We start from the raw sequence: 19,957 nt of genomic DNA, 5'->3' as shown, positions 1-19,957 counted from the left end.
TTCCGATTCTGTGTCTCCCTCTCTCTCTCTGCCCTTCCCCTGTTCATCCTCTTTCTCTCCCTGTCCAAAAAAAAAATAAACATAAAAAAAAAAAAAAAAAAAAAAAAAAAAAAAGAAAGACGCATCTTTAACGGCACTTGGACAGCTAAGGGTAAAATCAAAATCGTGGTAATGAGGACCCTCGTCCACCTGGAGGGGAAGGTTAAATGGCTTTTTCTACGTGGACAAGGGAAGGGTTAGTGTTTCCATATGTGATAAGCACTGGTAACTGAATTCCTCGAAAATAATTTTTTAAACTATTTATAGGAGCTAAAGCAATCCATTCACAAGCATAACACTGGTTTCAGATAGAACTACCCTAAGAAAAACAATCTGCAATGAGTAACTTTAATGAAGTGCGTGACTAACTTGAAAATTATGAATTGGTGGAAGTTGTGAAGTAGGGGAGACACCGTTCCTGCCATGCAGCGGGCTCGGCTTCCACAGAAGGACGAACCAGAGTCTGAGAGAATCCTTTTTTTTTTTTTTTTAAAGTAGTTAAGCTCATATATTCTATTAGTGAGGATTATATAACAGATTTGAAAGGCCAAGTACTTCCCAAAGGTTTTTTCCCGAAAATGTTCTATAACTAACCCCATGTCTATCCTTCTTTCAACCAAATACTTACAGTACTGACAAATTATAAGGACTTCATAAATTTAACTCTGCTAGATCACAATCTCACAGTGTACAGCAGTTATATTTGGGGGGAACATAAAATTTGACTTTCAGTACTGCTGAGCCTGTGAATTAATGATTTTACTGGATCATTTTTACTATAGTCAATACTATAGTAGAAAAGATTTGGGGATAATGACATTTAATACCATGCAGATTAATATAATTTATTTATATTTTTATTTATTTTTCAGAGAGAGAGAGAGGGAGAGAGAGAGAGAGAGAGAGAGAGAGAAGAGTGTGAGCAGGGGAGGGGCAGAGAGAGAGGGAGGCACAGAATCCGAAGCAGGCTCCAGGCTCCAGCTGCCAGCACAGAGCCCAACATGGGGCTTGAACTCACAAACCGCGAGATCATGACCTGAGCCAAAGTCGGACGCTTAACTGACTGAGCCACCCAGATGCCCAGACTGATATCATTTTTTAAAGAAATACATACACCTAAGGTCTAAAATATATTTCTAATATACAGGTAAAGTTAGAGAAACAATAATTTTTATTAAAAACAACTTCCCCAGTCGTGCCTAGGTGGCTCAGTCGGGTAAGTGCCTGGCTCGTGGTTTTTGGCTCAGGTCATGATCTCATGGGTCATAAGACTGAGCCCCACATCAGGCTCTGTGCTGACAGTGCAGAGCCTGCTTGGGGTTCTCTCTTCCTCTCTCTCTGCCCCCCCCCAAAACCCCCCTGCTGGAGCTCACGCATGTGCTTTCTCTCTCATTCTTTCTCAAAATAAATAAAGTTAAAAAATTTTTAAAAACAAAATGCAATTTCCTCAGCATCCAAGTCTTGGGATTCGTTTAGTTCCTCGTCACGTGATCCTATGTGCACACTAGGAAATGCCTCAGTTGGGTTTTAATTTCTTTTAATATTTACTTTGGAGAAAAGTTTTAATTTTCGTAATTATATAATAAAGCCATTACTGTGTATCCGTATTTGAAGTCAGGCTTTATAACATATGCTTTGTATTTAAACACATGCTCTGTGTTTAAAAGCAATCAAAGTAGTAGAAATCGGCAGTAAGCACAATGACGTTCTCTCAGATATGCCTCCCTCACAGGGAGGCAGATTCACACAAACCCTCTGGGACTCTGCTACTCAGAGGGTGGCAGCACGGCTCCTCCTGGGGGCTCACTGGGAAGTTCTTCCCAGCCCTAGTCCAGCCCCTGCAAGTCAAAATCACAGTGTGTCCATTAAGCTCTCTCAGGTCTAAGGCTCAGGAGATTCCTGCGCACGGGACGCCCATGCCTTGCCGTGGACCTCCAGCCCTTGTGGGAACATGGGTCAGGGCAGAGCTGGGTGCCTCTGTCGTCCTTACATTTTTATTATGGGATGGCAGCACATGCCCTGCTGCAGCTAACGTGTCTCCATCCAGCATGGCTCCGGCGGCCAGGGGGTCAAGAGGGAATTTGGTTGCACTACCTCAAAGATGGAACAAGTGTTAAATGACGTGCCCATCTCCGTTTGATCACGTTTCCTTGAGGGTTTTGGGGGGAGCATCATCCCCACTCTAGCCACAAAAAGTCTGAGAATAAAGTTTTATGAATAAAAGTAGACAGTATCCAATTTCCTTCTAAATACTAATTAACAAATATTACAGATGGCATCACAAGGTAGACTATCTGATGAGGCCTCACATAGCACCGGCTGTACTAGAGGCTACAGACTGAGAAAAAGATAAGCACTTATTTCTTAAAATAAGTGTAAATGTAGCACTTACACTTGTGTGAAAAAAAAAAGTGCAATGTAAAACACTAAAAATGGAATAATAAGCTCACATAATATTAACATTTCCTTAGGAAGGATTGAAACAGTAAATCTGGAGCACAGAATAATTTATAAAAATTAAGACGCTGAAGCAACTGTTATCTAGGTTTTTAAAACCTGAAAGGAAAAAGTCCATAAAACAGAAGTCATTTGTCTCTATGTCAAAATTAGTTTAGCTTCAGGGGCGCCTGGGTGGTTCACAGGGGGTTAAGCATCTGACTCTTGATTGTGGCTCAGGTCATGATCTCACTATCTGTGAGATCAAGCCCTATGTTAGGCTCCGTGTGGACAGCGTGGAGACTGCTTGGGATTCTCTCTCTCCCTCTCTCTCTCTGCCTCTCTCCAGCTTGCACATGTACTCGTGCACACATGCACTCTCTCTTTCAAAATAAATAAACTTAAAAAATAAATACATAAGAAGAAAAAAAAACTACAGGTATCTAACTATATATACAAATCCTCTCATCTTCTTACTTATCTTTAATTTCTGCCCAAGCATATGTATTTCATGCAATGTAAGTTTACAAAACAGGTAAATGCTTAAAAATGTCATTGAAGACATTTTTAAAAGAAAAAAATAAAAAAATAAATCAAAAGCAAGCTCCTATAGGGTATCTAAAACGTGATTTAATTTAAGCATCTGCACCTTCAGGGTCATTTAGAAAATGGCCCATCAGATGCAAAACAAAGTCAAGCTGGGAATCTGAGGTGTAGTGATACAGCATGTGCTTAAGATACTTTGAGTTAATACATGAATGAAGAAAGAGAGCAGCTCTAAAATGAAAACAGCAGATGCAGAAGGTACTTGTAGACAATGAGGAGAGTGTTCTTCCAGACTGAAAGAGCCCATGACTATCCACAGTGCTGCTTCTTTATTTTCCCATCCAATTGTCTACTCATCCTAGGGTCCTACCCTTGATGGCTCTAATCTCAAGGACGCATCTGACCAGCTTCTGCACTCCCAAACACTTTTTATTTTTTAAACATTTTTTTTTCTCAACGTTTTTATTTATTTTTGGGACAGAGAGAGACAGAGCATGAACGGGGGAGGGGCAGAGAGAGAGGGAGACACAGAATCGGAAACAGGCTCCAGGCTCTGAGCCATCAGCCCAGAGCCCGACGCGGGGCTCGAACTCACAGACCGCGAGATCGTGACCTGGCTGAAGTCGGACGCTTAACCGACTGCGCCACCCAGGCGCCCCTGCCAAACACTTTTAAAGCCTTTTTTGAACAAGGGAGTACAAATCAGTCAATCCACCAATTGTTAATAGTTAAAATGATATATTCCCTTTTAACCTCCCACTATCATGGACACCAACAGTTGTGTTTGAGGTTAGCTGCCAGCAACGGTCCACGGGCTCCCTCTCCCTGTGCTGGTGTTACACTTCCCGCACCACTATCGCTACAGAGGCCCTTTCATCTCCCTCTTGGTGTGCAAACATGGCCAGCCACTTTCGTCCTCCAACACACACATTATTGTCACATCAGCCTCCGATCCTCACATCACTTCCATACTCAAGTCATTAACAGCACTGCACTCTACAGGGGACGATGACACAATCCTTATCTCCAGGCTTCTGAGTTCTAGGCTCCTAAGTCCTATCTTCCCCTTGATCTCCAAAGACACCTCAAACACAATAAAACAAACTCAATATCCACTGCATCCAACCTCCCCTACAGCTGCTCTGCCTGTAATCCATTCTAGTGGATATCACCACTCAACAGACCAACCCGCATGCCCCGTAAGCATCATATTCTGGCCATGACACCCCTGAAACATCTATCCTGGCAATCACTCCGGCCTCCCCATCGGGCAGTCTTCCATTTCCTCATGCTCCAAAGTCAACCAGCCACTAAAGCCCACTGCCTTGACCACTCTAATTCCTCCCATCTGGACCCTTCTGCCCGTCCTCCCCTTTCCATCTCCAAGGCTGCTCTTTTATTCTCCCTTCCCTTCTGCTGAGCCACCCAACACATTTCTCTGAGTTGGAATCAGTCACCAATTACTCCACACAGCCCTCCTTGATTCATCCATTTTATGACTATCGAACAGTTCTTATTTGTTTACTCAATACAACGACGTCAAGTATCACATGCCAATTTTTTACTCTCTTTTCTCTAAAATAACTTGTAGAAGAAAATAGTAAATACACACCCAAATTATAAACCGTTTAACATTGCATCCAAGTGCTTTTAGCCACACTAAAGGAGAAATTTCTTAAAACCCAAGTGTCTTCTCCCTTTTGTAAAATGTTCATTATGTGGCTCCAAATAGGAATAAATTTCACATAATCTATACTATTCCAGTAATCCACATGATGTGTGATACAACGATACCCAAAAAGTATATTTAAGAACCCACTTAATGCATCCCACACAGATATCACTTCAACTAGTCTCTGGCTGATGATAAATCCGCATGGACTGGGTTGATTTTAGTTTTCTCTAGAATCTCCCAACAAGGTTATACCTCCGTGTGAAAAGGGCTGACTTCTCAGGGATGTAGATCTTTGCAGTCCTCCGTATACTTAGCATGGAGCTACTTAATGAGTTAATTACATAAAAAATTTCTTAAGTGACAAATAGCTCTACTTGGGTAGAGCTTTGGGTTTTGTCCAAAACAAAACTCTGGAGTCTTCCTTAAATCTCCTGCTCCTAGTAAAGAGCACCACACCCTGCTTAAAACCCCAAATCTAAGAGTACTTTCTTGATTCCTCTTTCCCTCATGCCCTAGGTGTAACCCATCAACAAATCTAGTTCGAAATTATATCTCAAATCCACCCATCCCTTTATCTCCAGCTCTCAAGTCTGAGCCACCATTACTTCTTCCCTGAATTACTAAAAGAATGCCCCCTACCTGTGAGACTGTTTCCACTCTTCTATCTTGCCACCTCCTACACGTCTCCACCAGATTCATTTTTTAAGCCACACAAATCAAGTTAAGTTAGTTACATCCAGTTCACGACCCTCTAACATAGCTTCCCTATGTCCTCATCACAAAAGCCACTCACCTGACCATCACTTACATCATGTGATGTGGCCTCTGCCCCTCCCCCATAACATTCCAGTCTCACTGACCTTGCTGTTTCTTGTTATTCTTTCAACACGCCAAGCTGGCTCAGAACTTTCACACTCGCAGTTCCTTCTGAACGGAAGGCTCTCCTGTCAGACCATCCTAAATTTGATGCTCTCTTATATTCAGATTTCACTGCGAATGCTCTCCCTTCATGGGAAACTTCCCTGACCCCCATATCTGAAAGCAATTTTCTCAGTAATCCTAGTGATTCTCATATCATCCTAATTATTGCTTTTCATAGCTCCTCTCACATTGTACGACATTCTCCGTTCATTTTTGCGTGTTCACGTCATCTCTCCCCTCTGAACGTAAGCTCCATGACAGCTGTACCCCTGGCCACTAGAACTGTGCCCAGTACATAGTCGGCACTCAAATATTTGCTGGATGAATGAATATTTGAATGTTTTCCAGGGTGGTTTACATCCTTCTCTGAACTTGTTTTCATACTTCTGATTACTTTTTGATTTCATGACCACCCTAAATTATATTAATTAAAAATAAAAGCCACTGACCCCAACGTGGAGACAGATACAAACTTAAAGGCCCACCTTCTTCACTGTATCATGGAAATCTTTGGTATCCACTCTGACTGTAATTATTAAGCTCAGAGCGGCCCCTCCAGAAAACCCTTGCAGCAACTGCAGAGACTACTGCTCTCACTAGTTTTGTCCCCTCCTCTGATGGTACAACAATTGAACTTTTGTGAAGCTCAGTACAGCGCAGACCAAACCAAGGATGAACAGACAGTGAAGCATAGAATTATTATGCTTTATTATCAAGGTGATATGACCTGCAGGTCATTCCATTTATTAGACTTCCTTCTCCTTGAAGAAACACACAGGATTCTGGCAAACCATTCTGCACAGAGCCATGGATGGTTGTATCCTGTTGCCTCTAAATTCGTGACAAACTGATTTTATGGTGACTTGTTCATATATTTTAGGAAAGGAAACATTTGGTAAAATCCAGGACCAACTCCTTCCCTTCAAATTTTTTTTAAATTAAAAAAAGTTTTATATTGTTTACTAATTTCTGAGAGAGAGAGAGACAGAGAGAGAGAGAGAGCGTGAGCGAGCATGAGATGGGGACGGGCAGAGGGGGGGACAGAGGATCTGGAGTGGCTCTGTGCTGACAGCCCCATGTGGGGCTCGAACTCACTAACTGTAAGAGCATGACCTGAGCTGAAGCCGGATGCTTAACCAACTGAGCCACCCAGGTGCCCCTCTTTCCCCTTTAAATGAATTAAGCAAAACATAGTAACTTTTTTTAAAAAAAAAAATTTTTTTTTTCAACGTTTATTTATTTTTGGGACAGAGAGAGACAGAGCATGAATGGGGGAGGGGCAGAGAGAGAGGGAGACACAGAATCGGAAACAGGCTCCAGGCTCTGAGCCATCAGCCCAGAGCCCGACGCAGGGCTCGAACTCACAGACCGCGAGATCGTGACCTGGCTGAAGTCGGACGCTTAACCGACTGCGCCACCCAGGCACCCCAGTAACTTTTTAATACCCAGAAATTGCCAGTATTCTTCATAAACCTATAAATATGATACTGAAATGCCCTGCAAGGACATCCATGCATTTTTTAAAGTGTTGATGTCATTATGTTTGGAACTCATGCTCAGAATTTACTCCCAAAGCATGGAAATGGGAGACCCGTGTTTTCTCATTACGTTCTGGCCAGAATACTATTCTTTCTTCCCCACCCCCAACACTGCACATGTAAGCTCTACAAAGTGCCCAGAAGAATGGGCCTAAAAAGAAGGCTTTAACCAGAACTAACTATTCATCTTCCCACAAGAGAACACTAAGAACCAAGTCTAAACTACCAGGTCACCCATCGTAACTGGATTCTTATCTTCACTGGGCTCTGCAAAATTCATCCACGCCCTGCACAACCCTCCCTCCCAAATCCTTCTACCATGCCTTCTAGAACTCATGGGTCTGTCATCACCAGAGTCCCCTCTGCCATCATTGTCCCCTCACCTTTGTGTCTTAACTGAAACCTGGTACTCCCTGGCTACTCTGTCCCTTGACGTCCTCTCAAGTAGAGATGGCTTCATCTCCCACACTCCACAAACCTGAGGGTGGGGCCGGTGTCCCCTGTGTTCTCGCTGCCACTTTCGATAACTCTTCCTTTTCCCCTTTAAAAAATGAAACCTCGTGGGCATGAAGCACACGCGATGAGACTGCGCGCCTGCTGCACAGAGTTGTGTCTTCCCCATTTGCCGCTCTGTCCTTCCCAACACAGGGGGCCCGTCTATCACAGCAACACTCTCCTGCGTGACCCTCCGGCTCTGGGCCCCTCTCTTCCTATCAAATGTACCGGGAAACTCCCACCCCTGGTCAAACCCAGCTCCCTCCACCCCCACTGCACCTGCACCGCGGCTGGAGGGGGCACACGACTGTTGGCGGGCTGCCCTGCAAATTTATAACCGCTAGCCTCAAGTAAGCTGTGGGCACTAGTGGGGACCCTAATCCGCTTCCCTGGCTAATGCACCTGCCCCTCTCTGAGATAAATTTACATTCTCCCTCTCCCCCTCCTCAGTATTTCACACCTCTTTTTCCCCTCAGAGTCAGAGGACGACCTTGCTGTCTGTACCGTCTCTGAGAAAACGAAACAATCATGCTCCTCTCTCCTCACTTTGTTCCTGCAAATCACACGTTTTCTTACATTAACTGCTTTCTCACTTCTTACTAGATCATTGTCATTAAATGTGCTGTCGTATCTGTCATAGATTTAAAGCCCCTCTGGACTCTACGTCTCCCTAAAACAAACGCCCCATTCTCCAGTTCCACGTCGTCACAAACATCTCAGAAGTCTCCCCACCTCCATAACCTGTACTATCATTCTTGTGGCATTGCAGGTTGGGAAGCCTAGAATCATCTTCGTGCATTTTCATTCTTCCCCTGTCAGCAGATACCGTAGGTTCTTTCAGCAAAACGGTGCGTACCCACCTCTTCCTTGCTGTTTCCCCACTAGCCCCCAGTCCAGTCTCTCTTGGCCCTGCGTCTCAGTAACTGAACCAGTTCTCCGGCGAGCCCCCGGACTGCAGTATCTCCCCTGCTAACCCCACCACCCCAGTCTGCACATCACTGACTTTGCCAGGCTCTGCTCATAAAACTGCAGTGGTTTCTGATAGTTCCTATTACCAGGCTTAAGCTCCTTGTTTGAAGCTGCCGGTCCCAGGCCGCCTCCCCATCTTTATTTCCTATAACCTGTCAATATAAAACCTCGTTCTCTTAGACCAGCGTCCCACATGCCTTACATGAGGCATGCGGCCTCATTTCTAGGTTGCATTCTTTTGTCCACATTGTTCTCCTTCCTAGAATCCATCACCATGCATGTTCTAAATCGTTCCGCCTCTACCTCCTCTACACCCTTCCCTGCAACTCCGGGCCACACTTCTCTGGCCCTAAACTGCTAGAAGTATTCCAAGTCTCCATTGCTATTAACAACTTAATTGGATACAGCAGTATTCCATCACTAATTCTTTCATATGCAATATAAACTTGAATATAGGTTGAGCTTTTTCCTTCAAACTTGTTTCTCAGAAAAGGGAAATCCCCTAATACTGACTTCTTATAAGATCTTGAATATTGCAGGTGCTTTATTTTGAAAAACACAAAAGTAGAAGATACATTAACCTTAAATGACCTCAACCAATTCTACTTTTGGATTATATAGAGGCCATCTGACAGAATCTGTTAACGACAACAACAACAAAAGGTAAAGAAATTTAATCAGCTACAGTAATTATTCCTGAGGGAATGCTCTCAAAATTGGAAAGTGCTAGATCTTGTAAACAGCCTATTTAGAATCACTTTAAAAATCAATGCCATTAATCTCCACACCGTAAAGATCATAAACATACACCTAATTAACAATGCAACTGTCCCAGTGTTATGTCAAAAGACACAGAGTTTTGAACACAACTTCTTGTGCTAACTTAAATTCAAAATCTGCTACATCTCAAACAATTTACACAGTAGGGAAGAGAGTGTGCTGAAGAATAGGGTGTTATAGGACTTGGAAAGTAGCCCGAAAGAGGACAATGACAGCGACAGTGATGCATTTAAAACATTTGAGGAAAAAAAACAAAACAAACAAAAAACAAAAAACCCAGCTTTGTGAAATGAAGAGTGGCAAAAATAATCTAAATTGCTGTATTACTTAATATAATGTGATTTTAAGTATGTCTAACTAGATATTTGACCACTAACTACATCTATCTCCCTGAAAGTTTACATACACTAAGCTAGGCGAAATACTTTTTTTCCTGGAAGGCAGTGAGGTAGGGACAGGGGTGAGGGTAGAGCCACAAGACAATGAAAACGAGTTAGGGAACATGCTGTCTAATTGATGACGTAGATGAGAACACGTGACATGGTTACTCCTAGGCTTCTTACTGACCAACTGCGTGGAGCTCAGTTCTCCAATTCTCAAATTTAAGGGCCAGACTAAATGGTATCTACCTAAGACTCTCTGCAGTTCTAAAATTTTATTTCTATTGTTTCCTACTATAATCTCTTCTAATGATTCAGCAGTATTGGTAATTACAAAGAGAAATTTGTACTTCTGCTATTTTAGAGGCTATTGTAAATTTCTTATCCTCTATTATCGTTTAATAGGAGTTGGAAACTTAATACAATTCAAAAACGTCAGTCCTGCTGTACTGCCCTCATGAGACCTCACAAATCCTTGGTATTCCAAACCACATTACCAATCTCTCCATCTTAGAATGACATCATGTTCATTCAGCTCTTTTCTTTCTTTTTCTCATTCAGCTCTTTTTTCCCCCCTCTAGAGGAACCTGGAGCTAGAAGAAAGTTCCATGCTGGTCTGGGGCAGGGCTGAGACCCAAGCCCAGGCTTTACCCTTTGTTAATCCTGGTTGCAAGCCATGGCACCAAACTCTCTGGGCATGCCACCCATGACTACTGTAGTTAGGAATCATACTTCCAACTCTCCAACCCTTCGTCTAGGTTTTATGCAGCAATGTGCAAAAGTTATGGACTGTATTAGTATAGTTTTCTTGTTTGTTTTTTAATGTTTTTAATGTTTATTTATTTTTGAGAGAGAAAGAGAGAGCAAGCGAGAGAGAGAGAGAGCACGCGCACAAGTGGAGGAGGGGCAGAAAGAGAGGGGGAGACACAGATTCTGATGCAGGTTCCAGGCTCTGAGCTGTCAGCACAGAGCCAGACACAGGGCTCCAACTCAGTAGCCTTGAGATCACGACCTGAGCCGCAGTCTGACGCTCAACCAACTGAGCCATCCAGGCACCCCTAATTTTCTTGTTATTTTAGTGTAATTTCTGACTTCATTTCACAGGTGAAGCACCCAACGACCCATCCACACGGATGTTCAACGTAAGCATTCAACCATCACCGTGCAATCCTCCCGTCTCTGCTAAAGAGATACACATTCTTGCCAGATGAGCTGCGTTTCTAATTAGCACCCTCCTCATGGAACACCACGCTATGGTAAATCAAGCGGAATGGACCTGGTGACGACAGATGCCGATCTCAAGCACACCACTCGTGAAATCATCCATTATGCAGAGGTGACCCAGGCAAGCTGGCACGGACCGCCCTGCTCATGCGACGACAGCATGACCCCGTTCCACGGCATCCAGGAACACAAATGCACGTGTGCACACAACACACACATCATCACATCAGCACCCAGTCAACTTTCTGCATTCTGTTTGCGGTTCTAAAAGCTACCAACCTCTGCAAGTGTGTCTCTGCCTCTTCAAGCTCAAACACCACCACCACTCAGAGTCACACGGTGCTAGGCCTCACAGTTGTAAAAAATCAGTACTTACCTTCAATCCTCTTCAAAGCTGAAAGGCACATATCCTTCCTCGGAAACTCAAAGGGATTGTTGCAGGTTCGAATGGTGTCACATTCGCATTTCCCATTGATTATATTGCAGCCAGACACGAGGTTTTCGTTGCAGGGTTCAAAACCAAGCAGTTGGTCATCGTCCCAGTTCTCATCTGTAAAACAACGAACAGCCACATAATATTTGCTTGCAGCTTCATTCAAAGGCCTGTTTGAGAGCAAAAATGTGCAAAGATGTCAAGATTAACACCTGATATTGACACCTCAATTTATGAAAAGCGATTTGGCTGCAATTTGACAAACGAATGAAACCCAATATCCTAGTAAGCGAGAAAAAGGAAATACAGCCACACGTGTAGACATTAAATAGCCAGTGTTTTGGGATCAAAAACTGCCACCTCTCTTATGTGTTATTTTAAACAAAGATTCCTGGATTTTCCTACTTTCAACAAAATCACAGGAGTCACATTTGTCAACCTACAAAATGAATAAATCTACACACATTTTTTTTTTTACTCTATCTGGTAGAGACTAGCCTATAGCTAGTTTAAAACAGCTCTGCAACTTAACACATCAAGACAACTAATAAACATAAAAACGAAGATCACCAAAAGAATTGAGAACAGATACCATGGTGGATATTTCTCCAACGCATTTCAGTTCGGATGCTCATGTCCACCAATGCCCAAAACCAAAACCAGGGCCACAGTTTAGTGAAAGGCTAGGCTAAGATCAAATCAGTATCCTGGTCATGGAATGGAGTCAAGTATAAGAAACAAAGGAGATCTCGGACCTACTTTCATGGGATTCAGCAGACAAATAAAACAAGCATGACAGAATCACAGGCTGACTCAATCTTTAATGCTACTCTTCATAGTTCAAACACCTCTTCTAGGAAACCAGACTCTACGAATCTCTGGAACATTTTATCAGTCCCCCCCCCCCCAACATTATCTTTAATAGATGCTTTATCATGCCTTGACTGGGTACTAACTGTTAAAGAGTAAACATGTTTCTGATAACCATATCTGGAGTGAATTTTTAAAAGTGTTTGAATTTAAGATATCTTAAATATGTTGCAAACTACGGCAGGTATAAAGCCATCTTCAGAAAGTGTTTTCCTAGAAGACAGTGTAAACAAATAGCTATAATTTTTTTACAGCTAAATTTTACTTCTGGTGACATCATTAACTCACTGCATAAGTTAGGCAAAAGGCAGTTCTCCCTCACTGAAATAATCTTCCTGTCAATGAGTCTTTAGAAAGGCATCATTTACAACATAAAGAGCTTCATGGCAATTCTTTGAAAACAGAAAGTAGAAAACCTCCTCTCTTCTGATTTCAGATCAGGCTCACTTATTTGATCCACGTCTCAACTCTTAGTAAAAACGATTTTAGAAGTTTCAACAAAAACACCACTTATCTATTTTAAAATCTGTTTTCCTGTTTAGCCTGTATTTGCATTTAGAAATAACGTGTAAACACACGAAGGTGCATTCCTATCTTCGAGACAACAGTAAAATTACTAAATTGCCCTGAAAGGAAAATCAGAAAAGAGCACAATGAGACAACACGGAAACGTAGGTGATAATTTAGTCTTCGGCTACAGTCTAGAATACGTGGCAGTTGAACATGCTATTAGTACCACTCCCCTAATCTAGTTCAGTGACATTTGTCATGAAGACATTTTGGGGACTTTATATTCACATTTATAACTCCAAGTTAGTTCAACCCTAGGAACTTAAAAACTTATAAGAAATCAAGTAACATCTGACCCACTAGAAAACTACCTCTTCTCTTCTATCTCTCCTTTATTTCTATTTCTTTTCCCCCATCATATTCTAAAAAGAAATTTTTATTCCTTTTTTTTATAAATATGTACACAGTTAATCTATCCCCAAATTGAGTGGATTCCAATTTTCCCCCACAGTAAACCCCCCTTTCCTCCATTAGAACTAGAATTCCCTGAAGACATCATTGTCCTAAAAGGACTGCAACATCCTCTCTCACCGGTCTCCCAGCCACCATCCTCTTGTCCCTCCATGGCCCCATTCCCCACACCATCACCCCAGTCATCACCCTCAAAATACAAACCTGCCCCGTGGTTCTCTCTTGCCAACAAGGAAAAGCCCAAACTTCTTATTGCAGAATAAAAAGGTTCTTCATCGTATGGCTTCTACTTCTACAGACTTCTCTTTCACCAAGCCCTCACATATCCCAATGCCCTAGGCACACTGCAATTCTCACTACAAACCCTTCATCACTGCTTCCACACCTTTGCTCATGGGGTATCATCTGCCTAGAACCCTTCCGCCCATAACTCCTATTCATCCTTGAACACCCAGTTCAAACATCACCTTTTTGGAGAAGTCTTCTCCATGCTTCCTCAGGCATGTGCGCCGACCTCTGGTCCCCTATGACGATGGCTTTATGTAAGTCAAACTTCCCCACTAGGTAAGAGTCCTTGTGTGTAGAAGTCAGATCTCAGCCAACTTTGAATCCCCTTGACCCCAGAACTTAATACAGTGTTCAATAACTGTATATATAGTACTGTAACATATATATGTGTGCATGTATGCGCGCGCGCACACACACACACAATACTATAAATCCAGTCACGTATTTCATGTCATTGGTCTGGTCAATGTTATGGTCCATGTGTTTTCGAGGAAGACCATTTTCCCTGAATGTGGAATCACAATTAAAAAATGGCCGTTGACACTCTTCCTGGCTCCTTACTGATTCCTGCTTTGTTCCCAGGAGAAGCCTGTCGGCAGCAACAAGAGCCTGCTCGTGAGTGTGCAGAGGGAAGCCTGACCATCTCCTCAAAAATGTTAGGCCACCATGTCCAGTTAGGAAGCACTGGACTCTGAACCCAAAGATGTCTTATATACCTTTATTTTCTTTTCTGAGAAAAGTTTTTCAATTCTATGCCCCCACTCTAATCCATACTTTGTTTTTCTTCTTGGCAAACAGTTCCCTTAGCAACCACTGCTTTATAGGATCAAGTACAACATGCTTTGGAGACAAAGACTTTTATGTTTTTCTATTACAGGACATCATACTTTAAAATAATTTAACGGCCAATCAACAGGGATTCAAAGCAAAGATTTAGTGAGGTTTGATTATAGAAATCAAATCTGGGCCCAAGAGTTCTTCTGACAGTGCCTGGCAAATTTGATGTTTTTAAATCTCTCTTATGTACATGCACATATATGACCCAAGGATCAAGGCTCTAATTCTCTGATTCCTGATTTCTCCTTGGACCGGTCAGCAGGTGAAAAAAAGAAGTTAAAAACAGGAGTACTGCCCTTTAAATATTTATTTCAAGTAGTTTTTTTTTCTTTTTTCTGGGTACTCTCCAGGTGACAAGATAGTCTCCTAGCCTGAAAACATCACTGAGATACCTCTGCAAATGTATCTTTTAGTTTGTAACTTCTGCAAATTACCAAATCAGGATGTTGAATTATTTTTCTAAATAGGAGAGAAATCTAATGATTTCATGTATGAATTAAAATTCATGCATGTTCAAATATGTCCAAATAGGTTAAGTACTGCAGCGAAGAGACAGGTATATATAACTGCTAATGGGACATCTCCACTTGGATGCTTAGAAGACATCTCAAAATATGATGCTTTACTTCGAGACAACCACTGTATTTCAGGTATTTCTGAAACAGAATTACTTCACGCACTTGTCCCATTTCACCCCCCAGAACAGTAACGTGATACGTAAGAAGATGTGTAATGAGTGGCAGGGACATACGTACATGGTGTCTCACTAAGATATCAGCAGCCTGATCACCAGTGCCTTTGCAAATGCTGTCACACAGAATAAAGGTAATATTTTTATACTGCTATGAAAGCAGTTTGGACCTCATGTATTACCTGAAAAGGTCTTGGGATCACCCAGGGGTTGCTGTCTAAAGAGCATGTCTTGCTGATAACACCTGGGCCAAGACAGCATAGGCTCCAAGTCTGAGAGATAACAAAGGACGTTGGGTACCTCTTCTCCTGACAGTTACGCTAAACCATAAACAGACATACCCCTTTAGTGGGATTTAGCCAATACGTAATTGGGAAAAAGGAAAACGAAGTCAATAAAATGCAAAAGTTGCATGGACTCATACCTGATTTTTTTCAGCACATTAATGTTATGAAAAGATCAAGAGCAAGTTTTCTCACAATGAAAGGAAAAGTCTTAGCAATAATGAACACCTTAAGAAAAGGCTGATGTTCTTGTTTAAATTTCTTTTTTTGGTACAAGAAATGACTGCTCTAGTGGCTGAACTTTCCATGACATTAAACTACGTAGGCAGGTTACAAATGCAAATGAAAAAACTAGAGACATTTCCCCTGTATTTAAATATCATGATGAAGAAACTACCCTTGGATCTTAGGTTTAATTCTGATCAACCTGGTCTCTATTGGAAGTGACTGTCTTCAAGGTCCCAGGCCCTGAAGGAAGCAGTAGGAGACTGGGAGTATGTAGGGCTGCAAGCAAAGGGTGGGCTGTCCAGGCTCCAGGTGCAAATGCTATGGGGGGCTTACCCGTGTCAGTATTTTTACTTGGACTCTCATTGTCTGTATTTATCTTCTCTGTATACAGTTCCATAGGTTTTGACTGACCTGCCCTTAACCCGATCTTTCCCAACATCCCTCTCGTTTTTAGTGTAGTAAATGATTTTGCAGAATGTGTTTTTTAAGAGTGCACACATGGTGCCAAAGCAAAAACACCTGTCCTTCCAACAGCCACATTCAGTCTTGTCTTGGATTGGTTCTTTCTATTCCACAAATCATCTTCTAGGATTCTTGATGATGCTTGAAATTCCCTCCTTCCACGTTTGACGTAAAACATTTTGGGGTGCCTGAGTGGCTCAGTTGGTTAAGCATCCGACTTCGGCTCCGGCCATGATCTCATAGTTCGTGGGTTTGAGCTCCGCATCAGGCTCTGTGCTCACAGCTCAGAGCCTAGAGCCTGGAGCCTGCTTTGGATTCTGTGATTCTGTGTCTCCCTCTCTCTCTGCCCCTCTCCCACTCACGCTTGCACTCTCTCTCAAAAATAGATAAACATTAAAAAATAGGGGCGCCTGGGTGGCGCAGTCGGTTAAGCGTCCGACTTCAGCCAGGTCACGATCTCACGGTCCGGGAGTTCCAGCCCCGCGTCAGGCTCTGGGCTGATGGCTCAGCCTGGAGCCTGTTTCCAATTCTGTGTCTCCCTCTCTCTCTGCCCCTCCCCCGTTCATGCTCTGTCTCTCTCTGTCCCAAAAATAAATAAACGTTGAAAAAAAAATTAAAAAAAAAATAAATTAAAAAAAAAATTTAAATGCAAGGGCTAGTTAGGAGTTTCAATCCTGAGGGTAGGAAAGAGGGCATTGGGGAAGAGGATGTGGAAAACATCCAGAGTATGGAGACATCCAACTTCACATCTGCGAAACAGCAGGTCCAGGAGCTCTAGGAACCAGCCATGGCAACCCTGGCCTGACTAATCCTGGATCCCACCTCTCTGCCCTTCAAAATATCTTTCCATCTGCGTGCTGGTGTCTGAAATTCCACTAATACGGAATAAAATGCTTCAGGTGTGACTGCATTTACTGGACACAGTACTGTGTGTTCACCTAAAATCTCTGACTTCCTGAAGGCAGAGGCATTTGTATATTCAAAGCCTTACCTTTTCTACCTTGTATCAGCTTAGGTTAATGGAGTTTACTCCAAACCAAGATATAGCTGCACCCCATTATGTGGCAATCCACTTACCAGAAATATGCTATACCAGATATTAAAAGGCAAGAAACAAACTCACAGTACACACTCAGAAGCTCACAGTAATGGAATTCTGTTGGCAGAGGAGAAGCTTCTGGGAATATATATCAAATTAATTCTCCAGCTGTTCACATATCCCTGTGGCTACAGTAAGATGCAAATAGCTAATACTGGCATCTCTTTCCATGCCAGCCTAGAAACTCCAGTGTAATGTAAAATTGCTGCTCTTAACTCCCCCAGCTCTGGGCTGGCTGTTATCAGGCATTCAGTTCTGCTCAAGGAGGAATCTAATGCAGTGAGTTTTCATTCTCTCTGCTTCAAGCTTAAGGCGGATGTCCCAAAAGTCAGTGCTTCCCTCTCCCTCTCTTCCTGGTGCTGTAATCAGCACAAAGCAGGAAGGGCAAAATTATGGTTATAGGTAGAAATGATTCATGTTGCAAAAATCTGTTTTACAGGCATTTCCACAAAGTGAAACCATGTTAGGCGCATGTAACTGTATACCAGAGTGGACAAACCCGAGATCTAAAACAACGGAAATACTAAATTACGCTCACAAACATTTTTGGAAGACTAGCTTCTTAAACTGATGCAAATCTCTAAATATAGAGCAAACAAACATGACCACTGATTCATATTATGTCCAAGTGAGGAATTCTCTGAAAAACGAACAGGATCCAATTTACAAAGTTAATTTATGATAAGTGTATGTTCCACTGCTGTAATTTTTGTCAGACACCTTACAATAACAAAAGAGGACCAGAGATGAACTACAGAATGCAAATTCATCCATCCATCCATCCATCCATCCAATTATTCGTTCCTCAAACAGATAATGGCATCTATTATACACCAAGAACTAGGCAAGGGGCTACGGATCCAAGATGCTAGGAAGCAGGAGTTTACAGTACAATTTTCTACCATTTCAACCAAAATCATACCAAGCATATGAATAAAATAATAATTTCCTTTTTGATAGCAGGAAGCTACTAGGAAGAGAGAGAAGTTTAAGAGAAGATAAGTGTCTCTAGAAGCGAGGAATTCGTGCAACAAGAAGGCAGCAGAGCCTAGGACTACAGAATGCAGTTCCCCTATTTCACAATTCTGCCTAAATTAGGAACTGTCTGAAATTGCGTATAGAAAAACAGACAGCCCAGACATCTGTTCTCCTCATGGAGACTGCCTGACCCAGGAGACCACAGCCCCTAGCTCTGTTGTTAGTTTGCAAAGAAACCCTGAACAAGGCATTTAGCCCTCAAGGCTTCAGTGTTTTTCATTACAAAAAAGGGGGTGGAATGGACAATTCATGAAGTCCCTTTAGAGTTCATGCTCATGTTTCCTCGATTCTGCCATCTTGGATGAAATTGTACAATGCTAACAATTTATTGGGAATGCTGTCAGAATCACATACTTTGAGTAGTCACAATTCAAATTTAAAAGAGTTTCTCACTAGGGCGCCTGGGTGGCTCAGTCAGGTAAGTGTCCGACTTGGGCTCAGGTCATGATCTCACGGTTCTTGGGTTCGAGCCCCGCGTCGGGTTCTGCGCTGACAGCTCAGAGCCCGGAGCCTGCTTCAGATTCTGTGTCTCCCTCTCTCTCTGCCCCTCCCCTGCTCGCAATCTGTCTCTGTCTTTCAAAAATAAATAAATGTTAAAAAAAAAATTTTTTTTTAAATGAAATAAAAAATAAATAAAATAGTTTCTCACTTTATCAGACCAGTCTGAGGTTTGGAGAACAGTCACTATGCACAGGAAGGCAAGCCAGGGGCACTTCTTCTACAACAAAGATCACTTTGCAGGACCTTTCGAACACCTCAATCCTAGAGGATGTACTAGCTGGGGTGTCAACAGACTAAAACAGGACTGGCTGTGAATTTATAACTGTGGAAGTTCTGTGTGTTCATACAATTGTTTTTACTTCTGAATAGATTTGGAAATTTCTATGATAAAAAGTTGGGTGTTTTTTTTTTTTTTTAATGGAAGGAGATTACAGGTAAATTAAATAAATACTTCAAATGAAGAACAATAGAAATACTCTGTCAACATTGCTGGGAAATAGCTGAGGCAGTGTTTAAAGGGAAATTTCACAGGAAATAAAATTAAAAAAAAAAAAATGAGCAGAGCATTCAACTCAAGATATTAGAAAAAGAGCAACAGGGCAAGTCCAAAGAAACAAGAAAGATGGGTCTAATAAATATATGAGGGAAATCAATGTAACAGAGATAAAAGCAAGTTAAAAACTGGCTCTTCCAAAAAGAGTAAGACATCTCAGAAATGGGTTATGATTAACAGTCCCATATAGCATGTCAACTCATTCAAGTACTGTGACATATGAATGTATTTTTTATTTATTTATTTATTTTTTTTTTTAAATTTTTTTTTTAACGTTTATTTATTTTTTTGGGACAGAGAGAGACAGAGCATGAACGGGGGAGGGGCAGAGAGAGAGGGAGACACAGAATCAGAAACAGGCTCCAGGCTCTGAGCCATCAGCCCAGAGCCCGACGCGGGGCTCGAACTCCCGGACCGCGAGATCGTGACCTGGCTGAAGTCGGACGCTTAACCGACTGCGCCACCCAGGCGCCCCTGAATGTATTTTTTAAGTCAGTTTCTCTTTGATGGTTTTACCAGGAAGTTACTCAAAGTCAGACATTAAATGGTTACATTTTGGAAATTTTTTAAATAATGAAGGTATTTGATTGCTCACGGAAACATTTCCTGAGCCACAATTACTTTGTACCCTATGGTGGAAAACTCCACCCCCTTATATTTCCCCTGCTTTGAGCCTAGATCCCAATCAG

The 19,957-nt window shown here is 42.2% G+C and overlaps 1 protein-coding gene across 6 annotated transcripts in view; it reads right to left on the bottom strand.

The window, feature by feature from the left end:
• Positions 1–19,957, bottom strand: part of CRIM1 (cysteine rich transmembrane BMP regulator 1) — a 194,203-nt gene that overhangs the window by 142,043 nt on the left and 32,203 nt on the right. For all 6 annotated transcript variants that reach the window (XM_040496503.1, XM_040496499.1, XM_040496502.1 and 3 more), the window contains exon 2: positions 11,380–11,553. In XM_040496503.1, the coding sequence (XP_040352437.1) occupies positions 11,380–11,553 (174 nt within the window). The remainder of the gene's footprint in view (positions 1–11,379; positions 11,554–19,957) is intronic.

Source organism: Herpailurus yagouaroundi, unplaced genomic scaffold (assembly GCF_014898765.1).
Source record: "Herpailurus yagouaroundi ecotype Mexico unplaced genomic scaffold, PumYag 188, whole genome shotgun sequence".
Lineage (NCBI taxonomy): Eukaryota > Metazoa > Chordata > Mammalia > Carnivora > Felidae > Herpailurus > Herpailurus yagouaroundi.
This window is presented reverse-complemented; position numbering and strand designations above follow the sequence as displayed.